Source organism: Anabas testudineus, chromosome 5 (assembly GCF_900324465.2).
Source record: "Anabas testudineus chromosome 5, fAnaTes1.2, whole genome shotgun sequence".
NCBI lineage: Eukaryota > Metazoa > Chordata > Actinopteri > Anabantiformes > Anabantidae > Anabas > Anabas testudineus.
In genome coordinates, this window is record NC_046614.1 from 10,748,925 (window position 1) to 10,771,284 (window position 22,360).

Consider the following 22,360-nt stretch of genomic DNA (forward strand, 5'->3'; position numbering starts at 1 on the left):
AGACTGTGTGTATGCATTTATTTGTTGCGTATGAGAGTGTTTGTACCATAGAGTCGTAATGCTACAAAACTCCTTGGCTACAGCCTTTTAATCAGCAGAGAATGACTGTGAGCAGGCACAGGCGCTACCACAATGTTTAGGTCTGTGTTTACAAGAGAGTGAGGGAGAAGTTGGAGATGGGGGAGGAGCGGGGTGGTCATAGACGCATTTAGATATCCCACTTCTCTTTGTGGTAATAAGAAACTGCACTCTCAGCTGTTCAACACAAAGGCAGCATCAACAGTTATTGTCGGCCAGAGAGACGACTGACTGTGTGCCTGCATGTTAGGGTGTGTAGGTGTGTGTGTGTGTGTGTGATGGGAGTTTAGACTGCGCCGAAGCCAGGATGGAGGCCAAAACTGTCCGATTTCTCTACAGCCTGCGTTGCAAAGGTATGAGTGCTAGGCTAGACCCGCCACGGTGGAGCTGCGCTGCTGACAATTAGAGAAGTCTGTGTGTGTGTGTGTGTGTGTCCTGTTTCTTAACTCTCTAAAAGGATGCATGCATAGCTTTGCATTAGCAGGCAGCTATGAGAGCATAGCATTAATCTGTCAGCTGTCAAAGCTGATCCAGCTTATCACTATTTTGTGTGTGTGTGTGTGTGTGTGTGTGTCCTTGGCTAAATGCGTGCACATGTAGCTCTGGAGACTTCGTGTGTTCCGGTCTATAACTGCAATCGACAGGACTCTCCAGAGGACTTTTTTGTAGCCCGTGATTGAATATCGTTTCTGAGTGTGTCTGCACTGAGTGCACTCTATTAATTTGAGGCCAGACTGGAGAGCAGCATGGAGGAGGGAAAGTAGAAGGCGGCAGAAGGAAAATGAAAAGCGATAAGCTGGGATAAATGATTGCCTCTGGAGATCTCTGTGTGTGGAAGAGGATAGCTGATCGCACACACAAATGCAAACATGCATATAAATATGATGATGTACACATATCCACAGCAGCGTATGCCTTGCAGACTGGTGGGAGGGGGGGGGGGGGGGTTCTAGCCAAGACTCCAGGCTGATGTGTAAGGGATCTGCCAGGTGTTTTTCATTGGATCTGGATCCATCCACATCAGCTGTAAAGGAGAAAAAGATTTACCATCTCATACATATTTGTGACACATATTTTAATGATAGTGCTGCACTCTCACCAATGTAAGCAGCTTCCTCTCCACTTGTATGAATAATTGCACATAGTTAACATTTTATATGGGGCAGAGGCCTTTGATTTTACAAGTGTGGGGCAAGAAACATTATGTGTGAGATGGCTGCACATGTGGACTATGATTACCATAAAAAAGTGAACAAATGGGTCAATCTCTCATAGTGTCTTTCTCTCTCCAACCCTTTGCTCTTCACCCTGGCAGAAATCCGTGCCCAGCTGGTGGAGCAGCTCAAGTGTCTGGACCAGCAGTGTGAGCTGAGGGTGCAGCTGCTTCAGGACCTGCAGGACTTTTTCAGGAAGAAGTCTGAGATTGAGATGGACTACAGCCGCAACTTGGAGAAGCTTGCTGAGAGGTTCCTCACCAAGACACGCAGTACCAAGGACCATCTACTCAAGTATGACTCACTCGCGCACACACACACTGTAATGCAGGCTTCAGGCTGTTATAACGTTGCATACAGTTTTAAGTTACAAAGACAAATGTTGATAGCAAATAGTCTTTTGTTCTAAACTTTCTGAGTGAGATGAACAGATCACCCAGTTTCCTTATTTAGCCTTTGAAACAGTGTTGCAGAGGCCGATGACTTCCTTCCTGAGAAAAGAGAAGTAGAGGCAGGCAGTAAAATGAAACAGTTGGATAGTTAAGAGGGAGGGTGACGGGGGGACATGTTAGTGTTTGCCAGTCTGTAAAATACTGACTTATTCGCTTTATTGCTTCCCAGTTTGATCTAACGACCAAACTAACTGGGTTAGTCCTCGTTGTATAGTTCATTAAGACACTCTTTTCTGTTAAGTGTGAAGTTCTGTGTATTGGTGTGTGTTTGTGTGTGTATTTGTTCAACTAACCTTTGCCAGAAACGGCCAGGTGGTGATTTTGTGCTCTGGCTATTTTGCAGTGTCTTGCTGTGTGTAACCTTGCCCAAATGGGAGATTCTCTCTGCTGCTCTCTCGCTTGTCTGTCTAACTCTCCCTGTCTTTCACTCTGTCACAGACAGATCAGTTCCTCTGATACCGAATGGAGCGAATCATCTTAAGCAGTGTGATGTGTTCTTGTGTATTTTATCTGGGTGTTTGTGGTGGAACTGCTCGCTAATATCAACACACTCACACCACAGATGAACAGAGGCAGACGGTGCCTAATGTTCGACTCTTTGCATCCCTGCTCGAAGGGGTTTCTGTAATCTTGCATCAGTCCTGTTTTTCTTTAAACAACCCACACAGACATGAGTGGCCCCACCAAGTGTGTCGTGATTTATGGGACAGCTGTGTGTCGGCAGTAATTACATACTTTTCTAAATGATGGTGTTGGATTGAACAGAGTTGAAGCGTTAGATTCATACCATTTCTAAATCCATCTCTCTCTCTCTCTGTGTCTCACTGAAACACATTTCATATCGATCACTCAGGTAAAATACCACCATTCGTGCCTCTTAATTCACATCAGAATTTGATAATTGTGCAGCAGCAGCATCTCTTATTAGTTTGTTATGCTGCCTGTTCATGAGGTTACTTGTGAAAGAGAATTAAACAATATGTTACATAGAGGATATTCCTTCCTTTGTTTGAAACTTATCATTTAATTTTATGGTATTATAGATGATTTAGTAGCTCGTTACTGCAGAGGAAACACTGACAGTTTGACAGATGGGACTCTTTCCTCTTCAGTTTGTCTTTATATCTGTTTCTCAGCGATCTTCTGTGAACCATGACCGTCTATGTAGCCACCTTTTCCATTTTTTTTCCTTGCACTCTTTGACTTGTCTTCTGTTTTTTTTTATGTATCGTATTTGCAGTTTCCTAATTTTTCTGCTGGGGTCATACTCACATCCATTCTCTCTCTCTCTCACACACAGGCACAGACTTAAAAGAATCAATAGATTCTCTAAACGAAACCCAATTCTAGGCAACAGGACATACCCCAAACACACACACACACACCCTCCAGCTCAGATCAATACAGAGGCAGTTGCTTGTGTGTTTTCCTGTGTTGCACACTAGGGGAGGGAGCACCAGGTCTCTTTAATCCATCAATCCATTTGTCATAAGGCAATAAAAATACAATTCACCGACTGACAAGTGTTCACTCTTTACTGTTCATTCTCATTCTGCTCTTCTCCTGCTCCCCCTTCGCTTTTCTTGTCTTCTAACATCTGTTTAACAGTTTCCCTGCATCTGCTGCTGCTCAGTCCGGGTGACACGCTGGAATTTCAGCTATTTTCCGCTAATGTGTGTGTATAATTTTGTGTGTTTGAATGTAGGTGTGTGTGCGTGAGGCTGTGGCTGTTTCTCTGTACAGCCGGGCGTTGATGGTGCTCCAAGCAGCGTGGGGTGTGAGGGCTCTGTGTGTTGAACCCGTGGAGACCCCTGGTATTCCTGCTATTTGGCAGACTGCCTGTAGCAGTGGTAGGGGGGTTACACGCTTTAACGGTATTGTGTACGTCTGTGTGCGTGTGCCCTGGGGCTAACAGGCTGATTGGTCACATGGAGAAGCCCTCACAAGTTGTACACTGATTCAAAGCCTATACTTATGCTAAATATTAGTCCAGTCTGTCAGTAAGCTGCAGCCCAGTCCCATGGCTACAGCTACACATTATTCCAATGTGGTTTTTGGGATCATATGACCACATGTGGCCTGAAAATTGCTGTTGTGGCTGTATTAATTTAGATCTGTCCAGTGCCTTCTCCTGCTTTCGTTTTCTACAGTTTTTATGGAGCTTCATCATACACAAATAAAATCAAAAATCTTCTCCATATTGAGAGCAGTTTTAAACTAAGATTTTAGTTTGACTTGACACTTTGATTAATGAAGTGGAAAAAGCTTTAAGTTACCGTGCTAATGAGTGGGAAACTCTTAATATAGTTCAACTTCAGTGTAATTAGATTCAACATAGAATCACTAGGTAAAAGAGTCCATGCATGCGGAAAGTCTAATACATCATTTAAAAAAAAAAAAAAAAAAAAAACTAGAAGAGACTTGAAGACTTGGACAGTTACTTTATAGTAGCTTGTGCCCAGAAAGATGGAGAATTTTCAGCATTTGACCAAAAGCAAGTAGCACAAATCCACATGAGCTGCTGCTCGTGGCTTTCTGCTTATTAACTGCTGTTCCTCTCAATAGATTTTGTTTCTTCTCTTCTTTTAAAAAATTAGTCCCAAATAAAAAAGAAGCATGGGATTGATAAAATGTGACGCTGTAATTAGACTTGTTAAAATCTAATCCATGCCCAATGCCTAGTGTATAATGCTGACACACTGACAATAGCACAGCTGTAGGCATCGCTTCTAATACAGTAAATCATTTTTAAAAAGCACATTTAAAGGGGATCACATTGTTAGGATAACTAAAATATGACACAATGCAGTAGTAAAATAATAGTTATCTGTGCTCTAATTGTTCGTACGCATATTTTATACACTGTGCAGCCAGACCTACGCAAGTGTACCTGCAATATGTTACCACAGCAGGTTGGGTTGGTCTCAGTGTTTATTTTAATGAGTCTTGGACCTATTTTGTTGCTCCGTTAGTGTCAGACAGAACTGCCAGCTGTGACGCTCTGTGTAATGCTGTGTTCTTTGATGCCAAATGTAAATGGCCATTTGGCATTTTCCCTCCAACGTGTTTCACTGGCAGCACTTGACACGAAGTCTCTCCATGTTCCTGTGCACCATGCGACCTTCAGAGGACTGATGACATTTCGGTGTTTACTTTGTGATAGCCAAGGGTCAGAGAGAGTTAGGTGATATTTCACCCAGTGCTGCAGTGCCATTGCCATGGTGATCTTTAGAGGAGGGTGACATGTCACATGGAGACTGACAAGTTGAGCAAATAGAGGAACTTTAGCCTTGTTTTAATGGAAGAAAATGTTGTGCAACCAGTGAAGACAGACATGACGGAAAGGGAACAGACAGCAGAGAGAAGTTGGATTTGAAAGTGTTACACGCGTGTGCCCACATGATCACTGCATATCATGCATAGAGAGTTTCAGTATTTTGACTTGATACATGTGATACCGTGTGGGTGGGTTGGTGTTCCTTGAACTGTTATGATTAATTTTTACTACACACAGTTAGTCAATCTGTTCATCTTAACAGTAACGGCGTATCACATCATTGCCTATGACTCATCTCCGATCCTATTTTCCCACACACCTCCCCATGGACAACACCCCCACTCTGTAGCCCTCGGTCAAAGACTTTCTCTATCTCTCTGACCTTCTGTATGCTTGGGTCACTGCTCTACTTTTTCTGCGTGGAGAAGCCTTGCAGCTCTTTGCTCTCTCTCTATCCAGTTAAAGCTGCTCTTAACGGCACAAAGACCTTCTTTTATCCACTTACACTCACTCATAATCCATTTTACCCCACTAGATCATCCACGGATCATCCATACTGTACGTACACACACAGAGAGACACACATACTATGTGCTCACACTCTGAATGGGTTTGTGGCATTGTGTAAGCAGGGCATTGACAGCTTTGCATTTGTGTAATGGCTTTATGGGTACTTGACACAAGACAAAGAAACAACATTGAGCTGTTAAGCTGTTAGTGAAATCATTACATCTTTAAATCTCTTTCTTTCTCTTTCCCTCTCCTCTCACTCCTTTTTCTCTCTCTTTTCTTTCTGTGACAGCTGTGCTTGAGGGGGAGTCTTACTTCTTCCTGCTGGGTTTTGTACCCTGGCTGAATCCCTGTTTGGGCTGACTCACTGACCCTGTGTGTGAGGGTGGCTGGTTTGACCATAAATCTAAATCACTCTCTGTCTCCATGTCTGTCTGATCTTTGTAAAAACTGTGTTTTTAAATGTGTGTGTGTGTGTGTGTGCGCGCATTATTTTTACCTCAACATTTCTCATGAAGGAAGTCTTTAAGTATAAGTGTGTTCCGATATGGCACAAACAGGAAGACTAGTCATTTATCTAAAATTATACTTAGAAGTCCTTGAATATATTGTGTGTGTGTGTGTGTGTGTGTGTTTAGGAAGGAGCAGAGCATTTTATCACCTGTGAACTGCTGGAACCTGTTGCTGCTTCAGGTGAAGAGGGAGAGTCGAGATCACGCCACTCTGTCTGACCTCTACCTCAACAACATAATTCCCCGCTTCGCGCAGATCAGTGAAGACTCGGGACGCCTCTTCAAGAAGGTAACACACACTCAAACAAACAGACATTTTATAGCTGTACCCTTGTTGAGATTTGATTTCATTTAGAGTTGAGGTTAACATCATTTGTAGGCACCAGTGTATTGATGGCTTATTTCAAAGCATTTATTTTAATGTGCAGAGAGGTGTGGAAGGTGCCACATGTTGGTAGATACTCCACAACAAAAGTCAAACCACCAGCTACAGCCTGATTTAGTAAACCCCCCATCATACCCTGTCCATCTCACCATCTGTTTTCTGTCTTGGTTGATTTACTGACTGACAGCTAGTCAGCTGAACCTCAGGCCAGGAGACTTTATGCGGTCTGTGTTTCATACAGTAGCCTTATTCTTGTCTCCTCAGATCTCTCCTTTGCTTGTCTGAGAGAAAAAAAGAGACTAGAAAGAAGAAGTCTGTAGGAAGACCAGAAACAGAAGAGCACCAAGGGAATTAGAATAGAAACAGAAACAGAGGGCATCATGAGAGAACAAGAAAAGACTGGATGAAGTTATATGTTTGGAGAGCAGAGTATACTGTGACCTTCTAGAGCAAATACTAAAGCTGAGCCTCCCCCTGGGAGATGGTCGTTCATCTCCAGGCTGGACAAATTAGACCAAATACATGTGTTCTGACAGGCACTGTGCATGGATACTAGCAGGAATTTAGTGTGTGTGTGTGTGTGTGTGTGTGTGCGTGACAAAGTGAAGCAGTCTGTGGGTGGAATGTCATGGTAGAGTTTGCTGATTTCAAACTCGATAGGTTGTCTTTGAACTACATTTACAGTCTGATTGTAGGTGATGAGAACTCACACAAACCTCCACCCTCATTTTACTGCCCATCTGATACACCAGGACAAAAAACACACACTTTCTCTCTTTTTCGCCGCCTCTCCCTTTTGGTTGACTCGTGCTTGTTGATTTTCATTTTCATTTTTTGTCAAACACAGGTTCCATCAAGTCGGGTCGGTGATAAACAGACAGCAATCTCATTCTCTGATGACACATAATCACATAGATAACAACACAACAAACCAGACTGTAGAAATCAACTCATTCATCTGACCCAGTGTGAAAAGTGATGCAGAAAGTGAGATCTTCTTATTTACACAGAGAAAGCTCCGATGAGGACACAGCCTCAACCTGAACCTTAGGGGTCAGGGCCAGTGAAGCACAAATCACGCCTGTTGCTGTCTTGCTGAATCGCACTAGACTACCACAGGCAAGATGAGATGTACAAAGGTCAAGACCCATGTTTGATAGGACGGCTCAGTCATGGCTGATTGCTTTGTGATTGGGCGTAGTCTGGCTGCTTGTCACCTAATACGAGCCTCCTACAGCACTTAAAAGAGAGAGGGTGGGAGGATTAGTTGCCCTCTTCCCTCTGGGGGATGTGCCCCTGTATGTCCCGACTGTTTCCCTAAGTTGAATTCATCTCAATAATTTCACTTTCCTTTTTCTTTGAACATTATTTTTATGTCTGACAACTCATGCCTCTTATGTGCCCTTTTCCAGGAGAAGACAGATGCTCAACATGCGCTGGCGAAATCTGTTCTTGCTTTCATTCTGCATTCCTCCCCCATTTTTTTTCAGCTGACTTTGTCTGCTTTTTTTTTTCTCTCTTCCTTTTTTTGTCTCTCAAACTCGTCCTTCGCTTTCTTTTACTTGTCTGCTTTCAGTTTAAGCTGAATTATTTATTTAGACACCCAAAATCACAAATTTGTACAATGTGAAGCTGTGCGCTCACACACTGTAGCTAGTTTATCATTTGTAAATCCCTTGTTTGAATGGTGTCCTGTTAATACTCTGCATATTTATACTGAAGTATGAGAGAAGCTGCATCCGAATGCATCCGTGTGCATTGCATGTAGATTTGTGAATGTGTGTGGAGCCTACAGATGTGTGGATTGCTGTGAAGTCATTACTCACTAGTGGCTAACACCTGCTCATTTATCTGCACTAGCAGCTCATCCACTCCTGTTCAGCCAGATAATCTAGTTTTGATTGATGATAGGGGAGGTCGGTGTCCACATGGCTGAGTGGGTGTGGATGTCATTAGTTGACCAATAGATGGACAGGCAGTAGAAGCAGCACTAGACTGGACATTAATCTGTGTTTGTCTGTGTCTCTTCAGAGCAAAGAGGTTGGCGTACAGCTGCAGGAGGACCTGATGAAAGTTCTTAATGAGCTTTACACGGTAAGAGAAATCGCTTAAATGATCTACACAATATGTGAATCCAGAAAGCCTGTTAGACAGCTCAGTAGGGAGAGCCCTGCGGAACACTCAAAATGTCAACACCAACAACAATTAACTATTGCTCAGCTTGCCCCTATGATCTTATTGAGATTCATTTAAACAACTTTAATTTTCAGTCAATGTCTGATCACGTGGTTTACCACAAAGTTCCCAGCTCTGTGTTTGTCTAATTAGCAATTTACCATATTAACATGCTACATAAATGATGGTGATCATAGTACCTATTAAAGTAATGATTAGATACCAAGTATAGCCTCACAAAGCTGTGAGCATAGCTGTAGTAATATGTTTTTAAAGCAATTTAAAGAAAAATAAAAACAGAGATACAGATTGTATACACGTACCTACGTTAGGTACTAATCTTGTGCAAGTTGTTATTAATTCGACAGTCTAATATGATTGCTGATATTTTAGACATAATCGCTAGCTGTCTGTTGTTTTCGTCTTCTCACGCTGTCAGGGACATCACAGCGTCTGGTTGCATATGTCCACGATACTGCCAGAAGGACTGGGGCAGTGACGGTGTGCTTCACTGTCTGTGTGTGTTTGGGCAAAGTTTCCTACTACAGCGTGTTTCTGAGCAGCAAGCAGCCGTTTAGCTTCAGCTCAGCCAGCACCACAAAAGCAGTCTCATGCTGTAATTATAGTACATAGTAAGAGATAGAAATAGATCTGGTTTGAGTGACGTGCACATGCTGACATGCGTCCTCATAGACGGAGCAGTCTGACTGGAGTATAATGATGGCTCTGGTGGTGGTCACCAGAATAAGGCTGACTCCGCACACACACTCTCGTTTCATGTGTTTAACTCTTCATTGTAAAGTCATACCACCATGTCCAAGCAGTGTAGTGTTGCATAGTGGAGGAAGCTGTATGTGTGTGGTTCTCTGCAGTGTTATGGAGAGCCAGTGTAAGAGGTTCACGATGAAAAACCTGTCTGTGTATTGGGCCTCAGTGTTCTATTCGCTTCATGATGTTGACTGGCACAATCCCTGTTATGATTCACTAGTAAGACACAGATTATCATTTGCCTACAAATCCCAACCCTTGTTCCCAGGTGATGAAGACATACCACATGTACAACACTGACAGCATCAATGCCGAGTCCAAGCTGAAGGAGGCGGAGAAGCAGGAGGAGAAGCAGATGGGACGCTCTGGTCGCCAGGATGACCGACAGACACCGCGCTCCCCCGATGCCCTGGCCAGCATCAAGACCGAAGAGAAACCCGTCCGACGCTCCAGTGTCAAAAAAATCGAGAAGATGAAGGAGAAGGTGAGTGGGTCCTGGCGTCTGGAGGTGGAGGGGAAATGGTGGGCAGCGAGAAGCGAGAGAGGAAAGCTGTTTCAGAGTGCCCCACCTGTTGTCAGGCTGACTTATGTCTCTCTCATGAATGATTTATGAGTACGCGACTGGCTTATTGCTAACCTTGTCTTTTATAGCTGGGGCCCGTCACAGCAACATGATTCTCTACTTCTTCTTATCTCCAATCGATACTGAAGCGTTTCACTCTAACACCTATTATCCTTTCCTTCTCTCTACCTGTCATTACCTTTCTTCTTTCCTTCTCGTCTGATTTGTTTTTTAAAATATTTCTCTCTCTCTCTCTCTCTCTCTCTCTCTCTCTCTCTCTCTCTCTCTCTCTCTCTTCAGAGACAAGCAAAGTACACAGAGAACAAGCTGAAAGCCATCAAGGCCAGGAACGAGTACCTGCTAGCTCTTGAGGCTACCAATGGCTGTGTCTTCAAATATTACATCCACGACCTCTCTGATATTATTGACGTGAGTATAAACACACAGTTGTACTTGTGCGAGCAGCTACCATTTGTAGACATAAAATATATATGATTTACTCAGTGCTGCCAGCCACTAGACTGGTCACCCTGCCTTCCTGTGAATCTCTTAATACTATACCTGTTTGAGTGGTGTTGTGACTCCCTGTAGACAGGCAGTGGTGAAAACATCTAGATAGCATGGAAACACTTCACTCCCTGCTCAGTAATAACACTTCACTGCCTGCTGGACCGATGGATCAGACGTTGCAGGTGCTTGTGCTCTCGCTCTGACTGATGGCGCTGACAGACTTATTGAACAAACTGTGCTCTGAGGAATGGTTAACGGTGTTCAGTGTGTTGCTAATTTTATCTGTTTGTGTGTTTGTGTGTGTGTGACAGTGCTGTGACCTGGGCTACCATGCCAGCTTGCAGCGAGCCCTGAGGACGTACCTGTCTGCAGAACAGAACGTAGAGGCATCCAGACACACCGGACTGGAGACACTGGAGGGAGCCGCTGAAAGTCTGGAGCCCAATGGAGACAAACAAAAACTGATGGAGACTTACAACAATGTTTTCTGTCCCCCAGCTCGCTTTGACTTTCAGTCCCACATGGGAGACACGGTACTGTTTTATCCTTGTCTTAGTTAAAGCATTTTTAAACATGTAATGTTAAATGTCTTTGTTAATAATCTGTGTGTGTGTGTGTGTGTGTGTGTGACACACATTGACAGATGGGAGTGGTGTGTGCACAGCCGCCACTGGAAAGTGAGCTTCTCCAGAGATGTCAGCAGCTGAAGTCTCGCCTCTCCACGCTCAAGATTGAGAATGAAGAGGTCAGACATACATACTTTGTACATACTAATCCTTTGTCGTTCGGCTGCAGTTGTGTTGTGTGCTGTTCACAGCATTTGATTAATAGATTTACTGATTGGTTAAAATCCTCTACTGTACAGGTGAAGAAAACCATGGAGGCCACTCTTTCCACCATCCAAGACATGGTGACAGTGGAGGACTACGATGTCTCTGAGTGCTTCCACCACAGCAACAGCATGGAGTCCGTGAAGTCCACCTTCAGTGAATCCTACCTTAGCAAGCCCAGCCTGGCCAAGCGACGGGCCAATCAGCAGGAGACTGAGCAGTTTTACTTCACGGTCAGTGATGTTTAGCTGCCATTAAAGTAAACAGTACATGAATATCATCTGCACATGGAGTGACTCATGTGTGTCCTTATATGCTAAATGTGTAGAAACAGAAGGAGTTTCTGGAAGGCCGAAGCCTGATCACCAAGTTGGAGGCCAAGCATGACCTCATCCAGAAGACCCTTGGAGAGAGTGAGTGTCCTTCATACCTTGTGGACATTGTCCTTGTCTCCTGTTTGTGTGAGTGTACTTGGAGTTGTGCAGCAGTAGAGAGATGGATTTGGGAAAGTTGGTGCTCAGAGGCAGATCAGGGAGGAGATCAGAGAGATGAGTAGTGTTTTCGGACACATCGGAGCTCATGCAGGGAAACAGAATGAGTTTAATAAATCAAGTAATCACAAGCTGTGTGTGTGTATGAAGGGCTAGGTCACAGTGACAGTGACCATATGCCGATGCAGCTGTGTATTCAAGTATGTGCTTTGGGGGTTGGGGGGTGGGGGTTGTTCCTCGGGGCTGAATCTGTCTGTGTTTCCACTACCTTACAGGAAAACCTCTCCTAAACTGCGTGTGTGTGTGTGTGTGTGTATAGAAGTGGGACGTTTGTTCCCGTGTCTCTTTTCCACCCAGTCATTTCCCTGTGTCCTGCTTCTACTACGACTGCAGATCTCTCACTCTATCTCTTTTCTGTCACAACCTCCCTCCCTCTCTCCCCTCCCCCTCTTCCTGTTTCTCCGTCCTTTAGGTCAGAAGACTGACTGTTGCCTTGCCAGGTAGGTGTGGTGAAGGAAGGAAATATGCTCTCACACACGCACACACACACACACACACACACACACACACACACACACAGACCTGCCTATACCATAGAGCTGTTTAAACTTGATTTCTTGGCAGACAGGGGTATTATTTCCCCTGTCACTGTTTATAGATATTCTCAACATATGTGCATATGTGTCTGTGTATACAAATACAGTTTTACCAGAGTTGTGAGTATAAATAGACTTTCTCTGCAAACATAATGACAGAGTGTTGTTTCTCTCTCTCTCCCCGCTCTCTTCCTCTCTGTAGTGGAGGGAGAAACTTGACAGAGCGGAAGCAGGTAATTATCTGTCATAACTGCGTGTATATGCTTGTTTCTGTGTGGCTGTTGGCTTCTCAGTTGGAGCTGCTGTAGCTCAATTTTTACCTTATGCCTCAAGTTTTCTCCCAGTATCCTCTGCTCTCACAGGATGCACGGACACTTTAGATGTTGACAGCATTCAATTAATGCAACCAAACACACAATAAAGATAAATCTATGGACGTGGCATCAGTGCATCCTGTTTGGTGGACTGCCATGCAAGCTGAATTAAGTCATTAGTGACCACAAGAAACTTCTCCACTGGGGAATCTCGTGTTTGTGGCTCCCCCTTGTGGCTCACTTGTGTTTAAGCCATTAGCGCTCACTTCACAGAGGAATCATTTAATTGTTCATTTCAAATTATAGTCAATTGCTAAAATATGAACGCACAATAGCATTTACATAACAAAGGCTGCATATATTGTCTAGCATGTGTTCCCCAGCCTCACGTTACAGACATTTCTGGAAACGCAAAACAAACAAAGGGAAAAGGGAAAAGCACTGTCTCCTAGCAACAGCTGGGTACCGTGCCCACCCTCTCTCCCCCACGTCTGATACCCGCTTCTCCTAAATGTGTGCACTGATGCGTGTGTGTATGTGCAGATGTGTGTGTGTGTGTGTGTGTATGGACATCCTCCTGGAACAAAATATGTTGTGTTTCATTTCCAAACGTCTGTCGTCCTCCTCTAACTGGAGTAACTCTCCCCATCTTCCAGGATTCAAGCGAGGCCATTCCTCTGATAGTCGAGAGCTGCATCCGCTTCATCAGTCGCCATGGTGAGTAAAATTCTCCAGTTAAGTGATAGGTTTAACACCAGTCTTTCCTGTGCACTGATTGGTTGCTTTGCTATGTCAGGTGTGATTGGTTCTTCTTCAGTTCAACTCAGAATTTTACCAGAATTTCTTAGCTTGAATGCACAAAAATGCAAACATCTCCTGAAATAAAAAATAATAATATTTTGATTTAAGCACTTCAGTTAATTTGTGTCTGTTTAATTTAAGACTTATTTCATATCCCCATGTTGAAAAACACTATGAAGCATATGTAGAAAACTTAAAGCTCCAGTATTGTCAACAGTTTTCTTTCCAGGTCAAATCCAACTTACACTTAAAATGATAGGTAGATGAAAATGAAACTGTGAATTTTAGCAGAACTTCTTCACTTGAAACTCTAAAAATTCAAACAAACCAAAATTATAACATGCTGAAAATAAAAAAGGATCTTAATTTAAACACCTTTGCGAATTTCTGTCTGCAGGTCTGCAGCACGAAGGCATCTTCAGAGTGTCTGGCTCTCAGGTGGAAGTTAACGACATCAAGAATGCCTTTGAGAGAGGTACAGCTTTCGGCAGGAAACAAGCATTTTAAACAGAATGTGTTTGTTCAGCTCTTTCATTATCTTTTCTCACCCTCGTCTGTTTTTCTCTTCTCATCTGGTCACAGGTGAGGACCCGCTGGCAGGGGACCAGAATGACCATGACATGGACTCTATTGCTGGTGTCCTGAAGCTCTACTTCAGAGGACTGGACCATGCCCTCTTCCCTAAGGAAGTCTTCCATGACCTCATATCCTGTGTCTGTAAGTGTTGCATTGTTTTGTGTTTTTGTGTGTGGTCAGTTGTGAGAATAATCTCCGTAATGTCATGACTGTGTTATTTTTTCCAGCGATGGAAAGCCTCCAGGAGCGAGCAGCCCACATTAAAAAAGTTCTGCAATCTCTGCCTAGTAAAACCCTCATTATCATGAGATATCTGTTCGCCTTCCTCAACCAGTGAGTAGCAGGACACACACACACGTGCACAAACACAGCATGACCTACAGCCTACAGCACCTCTATCAGTATCCAATATCCTCTCTTCTGATCCACTAACATCACCCCATAAACATTTATTAGTTTTGTAAACAGCAGAATGAGGTCAGAAAACTTTCCTGTGGCCTTCTGAACTCATTCTGGCAAACCAGATCTAAACATCCCACAACCTTTTTGGTACGTTAGGTTTTACCCCTAGTGACAGTCCAAAGTGCAAAGATTATTTCTACCCCTCCATTACTTGAGAAATAGTTCAATTTCCCACTTTAAACCAAGTTTATTTGTATATCCCACTATCGCAAACAGTGTCTCAAGGGGCGTCCTGGGCTTACAGCAGCCCAACGCGCACAGTGAGAACCTTGGTGAGAGGAATTCAAATAGATATAAATAAGTTTAATATTGTATTGTTTAAAAGCCTCAAAGACCTGAAATTTAAGACTCCTGAGTAAGCCGAGTGATTCTGACCCAGACAGACTTGTGGAGACAGAAGGTGAGCGTCTTCTTATGGCAAAGTGATTTACAGTCACCCCAGTGCTCCTGCCTCTACTCACACACGGCAAACCAACATCAGTTCTGTCCATTACCACATCATTCAAATTAGGTGATTTATCTTTGGCGGCGTTCACTGTTGGACTTAGTGCTGTCCGACCCACACAGAAGGATGTGATACAAGCGATAAATGTCCTTTTTATGGTTGTTTATATATCTTGTGCATTTAGAGAGAAGGATGGGAAAACACCCTCTAAACCCCACTGCTTTCCCTTGTGCACAGTCTGTCTAACTACAGCGACGAGAACATGATGGACCCCTATAACCTGGCCATCTGTTTTGGTCCCACCCTGATGTCTGTCCCTGAAGGCCACGACCAGGTCTCTTGCCAGGCCCACGTCAACGAACTCATTAAAACAATCATCATCCACCATGACACCATCTTTCCCGGACAGCAGGACCTGCAAGGCCCCATCTACACCATCCCTGGAGCAGGAGAGGACTTTTGGTGAGAGCTGGGGACGAGAGTGTGTATGAGACGAGGATGATGAGTCACGTTAGGTATAAACTGCAACAGGGGGTCATGGCATGTCAGGAGAAGGAAGGGGTGGGTGATTTAGGGGCTGCCGTGGAGTAATGGGGGTCTTACCCCAGTCTTGCCCCAGAGCTTGTCTGCTTTAGGGCAAGACCATGAGGATCAGCTTACCCTCCATCATGCAGGAGATTAAAATACCACCTGATCACATCAGCCCAAGAGAGCACAGCACACACACATTCACACTACAATGCTCACAAGGACCAACTTTCAATGTTACTGTAATGACCTCGACACCAGTTTTAGTGCTTACTGCTCGACAATACAGAAGTTTAGACTGTTTCTGAAGTATGAACAGAAAATAAATAATTTTCCCACCAGACATGTTGCGCTTCAGGTGTCTAAAGAATGATTTAAAAACCAGGACACCTTCCTTTTGGTGCCTCGTTTAGAGTTTTCTGAGAAGGATGGTGCCTTGGAGCAACATGGCTTCACGACCACAGTAATGAAGCCGCGGCCGCAGCTGCACTCAGTTAGCTCTGAGTATTTTATTGTTAAAACTGAACACAGACACATTTCTAACAAAAATCTTCTTTCAAAGAGTGGTTATGGTCTGTAATGTGGTGTATACTGTGTGAAATGATGGATATAGGCTCTAGCTGTGAAAACGCATATTGTTAGTCTGAGATGTTTGTAGTTGTCTTCTAACCTCGTTCCCTCTCTGTCCACCTTTAGTGGACTACACAGCGACAGTCCACACTGTGAGCCCCCCCTTGTGGAAGAGCCTGCGCCCAACACAGTCTCTGTGAGCCAGAACAACAGCGAAGATGGTGAATAGTGCTCATCCACACACACACACACACACACACACACACACACGAGTAAAGGCTAATTAGTTAGTGAGTTTCTCAGTTAGTTAAGCTTTATTTAGCCATGACATTTAGTTGCGATTAAGATGTTTCACAGGATGTTTAATATCTATATAGCTTGAATAGTAAGGCACAGTTATTCTGATGCCTCGTACATGTTTATGATGATGTGATTTGTGTAGGGTACTTTAATGTGAACATTAGTAACTGGTAATTACCTTTTATTTTAAAGATTTATAATTTAACTCTCTAATAATTGTCCAAACAGCAACATATGAACAAAGTATCAGGTTTGAACAGTGTGTATATTTGTGCTACTTGGAGTCACAAACCAAATAATCACATTTTTATCACACGTGACCGGCGATAGCTCCAAAACAAACAATTAAGATTAGCCCCAGAGTCAGCTGTTTTTGGAACTACAAATAAAGCAACGATGCTTTGAGAACTAATAGCATAAGTACTTTTTAATCTAAACATAAACTTTCCTAAGACAAGTAGTTTTTCAGTAGTAATTCTAAGCTTTGGGGGAGATCGAACAGCTTCCATGTAGCTCGATAGCTGTTTAGGTCACCAATGTCACCATGTTGATGAAATGTACTTCCTGAGTTTCCTATTGTCACCATTTCATGTGATCTGGCGCTGGCTTTCCTCACCAGTTACTGCGGCTTTAACCTTTTAAAACCGCTCACATCCTGCCTTCATTAACCTGTTCATTATGCTGCTTTGTTATTGCTCAGCATTTTTTAACCTTTTCCACAGTCACCAGATGAATACAGCTGCTATAACCTGCTGTGCACTAATCCAGCTTCCCTTCCACTTTTCTTTTCTCCCATGTTTTGTTGCTGCTCCCTCTGCCGCTCTGTCACTTCCTGTCTCTGTCCATCATTCTTTGAATCTCAGGATCCTTGGCTGTTTCAGAGTCAGACCCAATTGAAGCTGTTGCTCGGTTCGACTACACCGGGCGGACTAATCGGGAGCTATCGTTCAAGAAAGGTGCCTCTCTGCTTTTGTATCAACGAGCCTCTGACGACTGGTGGGAGGGGAGGCACAATGGAGTGGATGGACTTGTGCCGCACCAGTACATTGTGGTCCAAGACATGTAAGATATATTACAGACATAGTCTGGGTCGAATGTCTGCATAATAAACTTTTTTTTTCTTTTTATAGAAACAGTTTCAATACTTGTTTGTCAAGTCATTATTCTCATCCAGTGTGTTAAGAATATAGAACATGAGCTCTAATCTAGCTCTAATTCTTACCTCATTTGTGAGAAACAGCTCTCGGAAATATGAACTCTGGCTTTTGTTCATAAGTCTGACCTGAAGTAAACGCAGAAAGTAGTCCACTGGAAATCCCCGTAGCTAAGAAAGCTGATCTGCTATGATAAGACATTAGTATTGCACAGATCGATTTCCTTTTCCACTTTACCTGTTATATTCATGTGGGCAGAGAGGTTTGTTTAGACTCGTGTGCATGTTATCAGTAGTGCAGTATCAAACCTGAAAAGACGGTTTAAGTGTTTCCCAACTGAAAAAAGTCAAATGCCAGGTACACACTGCATTAAGAGTCTAGTTGTGGCTAAACTGCTCTCTATCTGTGAAGGACTTTACTTTTTTAGTAAACCCTCTTCTGTAGTGAACCCCTTGGGTTGGTCCATGTTTTTTATCAGACCAGCTGTCATGACTGACTAAAATATGTTTTAATATATCACAGCTCATTCTTTCTTTTATCATCATTGTTTGGATGAGTCAAGAAAAACAAGAAACAGAAAAACATGTACAGTAGGTGCTGGTTAGGGGAAATGTGGCACTGATATCAGTATTATCTTTATAAACTGTGTCATGATTGTTTCAGGGCTGATGGCGGACGGGGAAGTCCAAAGCCTGATGTCGACTCCAGGGACCTATTGGAGGAGAGGGTGTCCACTAGAGGCAGTGCTGCTTCTCCTACGGGGGCCCATGTGGCTGACATCTACCTAGCCAACCTGAACAAGTGTGTTGCAGTTTACTTTACAGTTATATTGACAATTAATTGAAGAGAAGATTCGTTTTTTGTTTGCAGCTTCAGTTGTTGTTTGACTTTTAGTGATCATTTGAACTGAATCACAACACAATTTAAAAAAAACAGAAAAATGTAACAGAAATATTTGTTTGATTCAGGTTGAGGAAACGTCCAGAGCCCGGGAACATCCGGAGAGCATTCAGGAGCTCGGAGAGTGACGGTACCAGTCCAGGAGCCAGTGGAGGGGGAGGGGTGAGAACAGCTTCTCTTCCCGTTGGCGGAGCTCTGGTGAAAGAAACGGGAGACAAACGACCTGTCAGTGCTCACAGCATTCTCAACTCAGTCACTCGCCACTCCTCACTCAAGACCAAGGTACTGAAACATCTCACTGTATCTTCAGCGCATTAATGTGGTGAATGGGCGACTCTGTTGAAACTGGCAGGCGAGTAATTGAGGCCATTATGAACATTTAGGTGGAGAGTCCGCAGTTAAGGAAGACAACGACAGCAGGACGCTCCAAGAGCTTCAGTAACCACAGACCGCTGGACCCTGAGGTCATAGCTCAGGTGGAGCACAGCTCACAGGTACTGCTCTCAGTTCAGCTTCTTCCCACTCTCCCCATTCTCTGCAGCCTTCTACAGTGTTTGTGTGCTTTGTGTCTCGTGTCGCAGGACATCGAGGTGTCGATGAGCTCCACCCTGAGCGAGATCAGCAAGTTGGAAAGACAGGGCACCTCCAAACATACTCACGCCCCCGATGTGGTCCTGGACACACTCGAGCAGCTAAAAGGTGTGAGTGGGGGTGGAGGAGGAGGCGCCTCGGAGCCCTCCAGTCCACTTCACTCCCGCCTGTTGCGGGACAGCGAGGGGGGGTCCTCCAATGCCCACCCGCTTCAGCGCAGCGCCTCCTCTGCCAGCGATGTGCCCTCCTCTTTCCGTCCCGCGAAAAGCCAGCCTCGGAGCCCCCTACCCTCCTCCACATCCCCCTCCCTGTCCTCTTCCTCGCTCTCCTCCTCTGTACCTTCCTTTAGAGAGCTGCGCCCTCCCGCAACAAGACCCAAGCCGGTAGTGTTTCCAAAGAGCGGCGGAGGGGGTGGCAGTCCAGCTATGGGCTCCCCAACCTCCACTGTTCCTCCTACACCTCCTCCTCCACCTCCAGGCCACACACACTCTCTCCCTCACGCTCCCCCTCCTCCACCTTCACCACAGTCTAACGACAAATCCTGTCCAGCTTAGGTCGCCTTGATCTGACCAATGCCGATATCTTACAAACTGTAAGATTCATACAGCCCATCTTCCAAGTGCTAGAAGCACTTCTTCAATTCACAAACGACCCCTAACCCACTACTCATGTGTAGCATTCACCTCTTGGTGTTCAGGCCTTTTGCAAGTTTTCCCTTAGTGTGTAAAGAGTTTTTTATTTTGCTCTTACACAGGTAGCTCAGTTTACTACAGGTCAGCTATTACAGGGCACAGACGTGCTTAATGCCCTTCAAAGACATCTTTTCTTTGCCACCAGAGAGATGCCAGGAATCACTGGATTTTAATATCTTCCACAAGGGAACAGGACTCAGGAGGAGGAACACCTGTAGACCTGGAGCACCTGGAGTTTGCCTACAATAGTTTGCAATGTTTGAAATTGTGTTTGAGTGGGTGTGCAGCAAGAGTGTTACTTGCCTTTACAACACAGATCTAAGTGAGGAACAAAAAGCACTGTTTGATTTTTGTACAGTAGACACGACATCAATTTTTTCTTTTTATTGACCCCATGACTAGAGGACTGTAAGCGAGTGTTTGATTCCCGAGAATAGACTGTGAAATGCCAAGTTCTCGCTCGTTGTAGAAATGAAACACACCCGCTTGCTGTTTCTGAAGTGGGAGACTTGAGATAAAGGTGGACTTTCATGATGACGAAAGAAAACTGGGCCGAGTGCCAGTGCAAGTCTTGTGATCTGGGGTGTTATTTTATCTTTTGGTCCTGTGTTTGATATGTTTTTCTTAATTACTGTTCAGTACTTGTACTGCAACAGTCGCAGTGTTCTTCGATATACCTAATGTGAACAACAGTAATTCTAAATCCAGATATAGCAATAAAATGATGAAAGCTGGCGGTTTGAGGCATTACGCTGCTTCTCTCATGCAGCTCTATTATGTGTGTGTAGGGGACCACTGAAACCCAGCATTTTTCTATGTAATGTTGGATTGTACACACACACACACCCACATATTTTTTCCAGATCTGTGTGTGGTGGTGTTTTGTGGCAGCTAAACACCTTTCAGGTTTTCCTAGCATGCTGGGGCCATAGACAGCAGCCACAATGGCGAGCTGGCTGACGGCATCGGCTTATGTACCTGCAGCACCATCTATAGAACAACTTCGAACACCTTGCTCCTTTAACTATTTACTTCACTTAACAGTAAAAAGGGTTTTATTATTCTAATGGTGTGTATGTATGTTTAATAATCATGATGATAACTGGAAGCACGGAGCCAAGGATCCTCCTGAGTGTGTTTAGATAGAAGCACAACCAAACACCTCATCCAATGCGCTCTTAAGCAAAGTTTGCTTTTATTATTATTACCTTTTTCCCAGTTGTTTATTAATGCTCAGAATCTGTTGCGGTAAAAATGTGGAACTACGTAGCCGTCTGGGTGTGTGCATGTGTGCCTGTGTGAGCATGCGTGGATGTAGATTATATATGCATCTCACCCCACTTGCTGCCCATCCATCATAAAAGGGATACCACCCAACATAATCAGTCGTCTGTCACAGGAAAACATGTCTCCCACACTCTGAAGTACCAGCAGCCTTAGTGCTGAATAAATATGCACTGTGTACTATAGCCTGCAGGGATCCATGAAATGTCTTGTCCTCGGTTACTGCTGTAACTACACCAGTGGCAGTCCAGCTTTGAGAAGAGAGAGTTTGAGAAAACCACATCCTAGGACTTACAGTGAGACATTTCTTTTTTTTTCTGATACTGTATGTATAACCTTGCAAAATTAGATATGATGATGAATATGTGAATAATTTTGCAAACACTGACTTGGGAGACATGCCATTCAGGGCAAACAGAATAACTATTCTTTTACCCCATTGTCCTTACAGCTTCCCCCTTTTTTACAACACACGCTGCATTCCTGTATGCTCTCTACCGGTAATGAGTTATGTTTTTGTTTTGTTTTTTTACATCTATGATCGATGTATACTGTATTACCTGGTGTATTTGTGTTGCTGTTACCTCATGAGGACAACTGGAGGGGCTGCGGCTGTGGGAGTGTTTGTGCTGAGAGATGAACTCACCCCGTCAACATGTACACTTTTACACATACAGAAAAGCATGTAGGTGTTTGGGGTGTCTGCGTTCCAGCTGTGCTGTCAAAGGGCGCTGGGACCCTCTTCTATCTCGAATCAATCATCATGCACTTGAACAACTTGGATTGCGTGTGGACTAATTGTGTGGGGATGACTTGTTGGAATTGTTAAATTGTTAAATATGCATTTTTGTGTCTATTTGAAAACAGCAGAACTAAAAAAAAAAAAGACTGTAATGTCAAATCTATTTATAGTTGTCTCTGTATTACTGGAGAATCCTGTGTTCAGATGTACTTTGTATATACAATGTTGTACATTACAGAGGTACACTCTTTTTTTTTTTTTGGTACAATATTGTACAGTAATAGCAATAGTAGTTTAATCAAATAGGCCTTATATAATTCTGTGTAGTACTTGTAGTAGATCTGTTTTTTAATAAACATTGCTTGCTATAAAGATTCTGAATTTGTCTGATTTTCTTTTTTATACAGTAAAAAAATGTCCTAACTAACTGAAGTATTTCTGTTTCCCTCTAACCTAAAGCGTGGTTGGATTTCTGAATGGGCCAAACAGGCGTCCCTGTCGAGATCAGAAGGGGGCCTGGGTTTGATAGAAAGAAACAAAAAGAAAATGTAATGTATACAAAAAAAAAAACAAGCAAAAGGATTCCCACAAAATGACTAATAAGAAACACATGACGGACAAAAAATAGACCAAATATTTTC

The 22,360-nt window shown here is 43.6% G+C and overlaps 1 protein-coding gene across 4 annotated transcripts in view; it reads left to right on the forward strand.

Moving 5' to 3' along the window:
• Positions 1 to 20,067, forward strand: part of srgap2 (SLIT-ROBO Rho GTPase activating protein 2) — a 47,373-nt gene extending 27,306 nt beyond the window's left edge. The window contains exons 1-23 of one of the 4 annotated variants that reach the window (XM_026347455.1): positions 268 to 431; positions 1,394 to 1,586; positions 6,170 to 6,332; positions 8,460 to 8,522; positions 9,640 to 9,855; positions 10,234 to 10,362; positions 10,755 to 10,976; positions 11,087 to 11,188; positions 11,309 to 11,506; positions 11,602 to 11,686; positions 12,237 to 12,264; positions 12,563 to 12,593; positions 13,331 to 13,391; positions 13,873 to 13,950; positions 14,058 to 14,192; positions 14,279 to 14,384; positions 15,196 to 15,420; positions 16,183 to 16,277; positions 17,220 to 17,418; positions 18,174 to 18,311; positions 18,479 to 18,692; positions 18,794 to 18,904; positions 18,992 to 20,067. In XM_026347455.1, the coding sequence (XP_026203240.1) occupies positions 386 to 431; positions 1,394 to 1,586; positions 6,170 to 6,332; positions 8,460 to 8,522; positions 9,640 to 9,855; positions 10,234 to 10,362; positions 10,755 to 10,976; positions 11,087 to 11,188; positions 11,309 to 11,506; positions 11,602 to 11,686; positions 12,237 to 12,264; positions 12,563 to 12,593; positions 13,331 to 13,391; positions 13,873 to 13,950; positions 14,058 to 14,192; positions 14,279 to 14,384; positions 15,196 to 15,420; positions 16,183 to 16,277; positions 17,220 to 17,418; positions 18,174 to 18,311; positions 18,479 to 18,692; positions 18,794 to 18,904; positions 18,992 to 19,555 (3,402 nt within the window). In that variant the 5' untranslated portion in view covers positions 268 to 385 and the 3' untranslated portion in view covers positions 19,556 to 20,067. Of the gene's footprint in view, positions 1 to 267; positions 432 to 1,393; positions 1,587 to 6,169; positions 6,333 to 8,459; positions 8,523 to 9,639; positions 9,856 to 10,233; positions 10,363 to 10,754; positions 10,977 to 11,086; positions 11,189 to 11,308; positions 11,507 to 11,601; positions 11,687 to 12,236; positions 12,265 to 12,562; positions 12,594 to 13,330; positions 13,392 to 13,872; positions 13,951 to 14,057; positions 14,193 to 14,278; positions 14,385 to 15,195; positions 15,421 to 16,182; positions 16,278 to 16,975; positions 17,419 to 18,173; positions 18,312 to 18,478; positions 18,693 to 18,793; positions 18,905 to 18,991 lie in introns of those variants that run through there. The other 3 variants (XM_026347453.1, XM_026347454.1, XM_026347456.1) reach the window with 3 other exon arrangements.
• Positions 20,068 to 22,360: the final 2,293 nt, after the last annotated feature.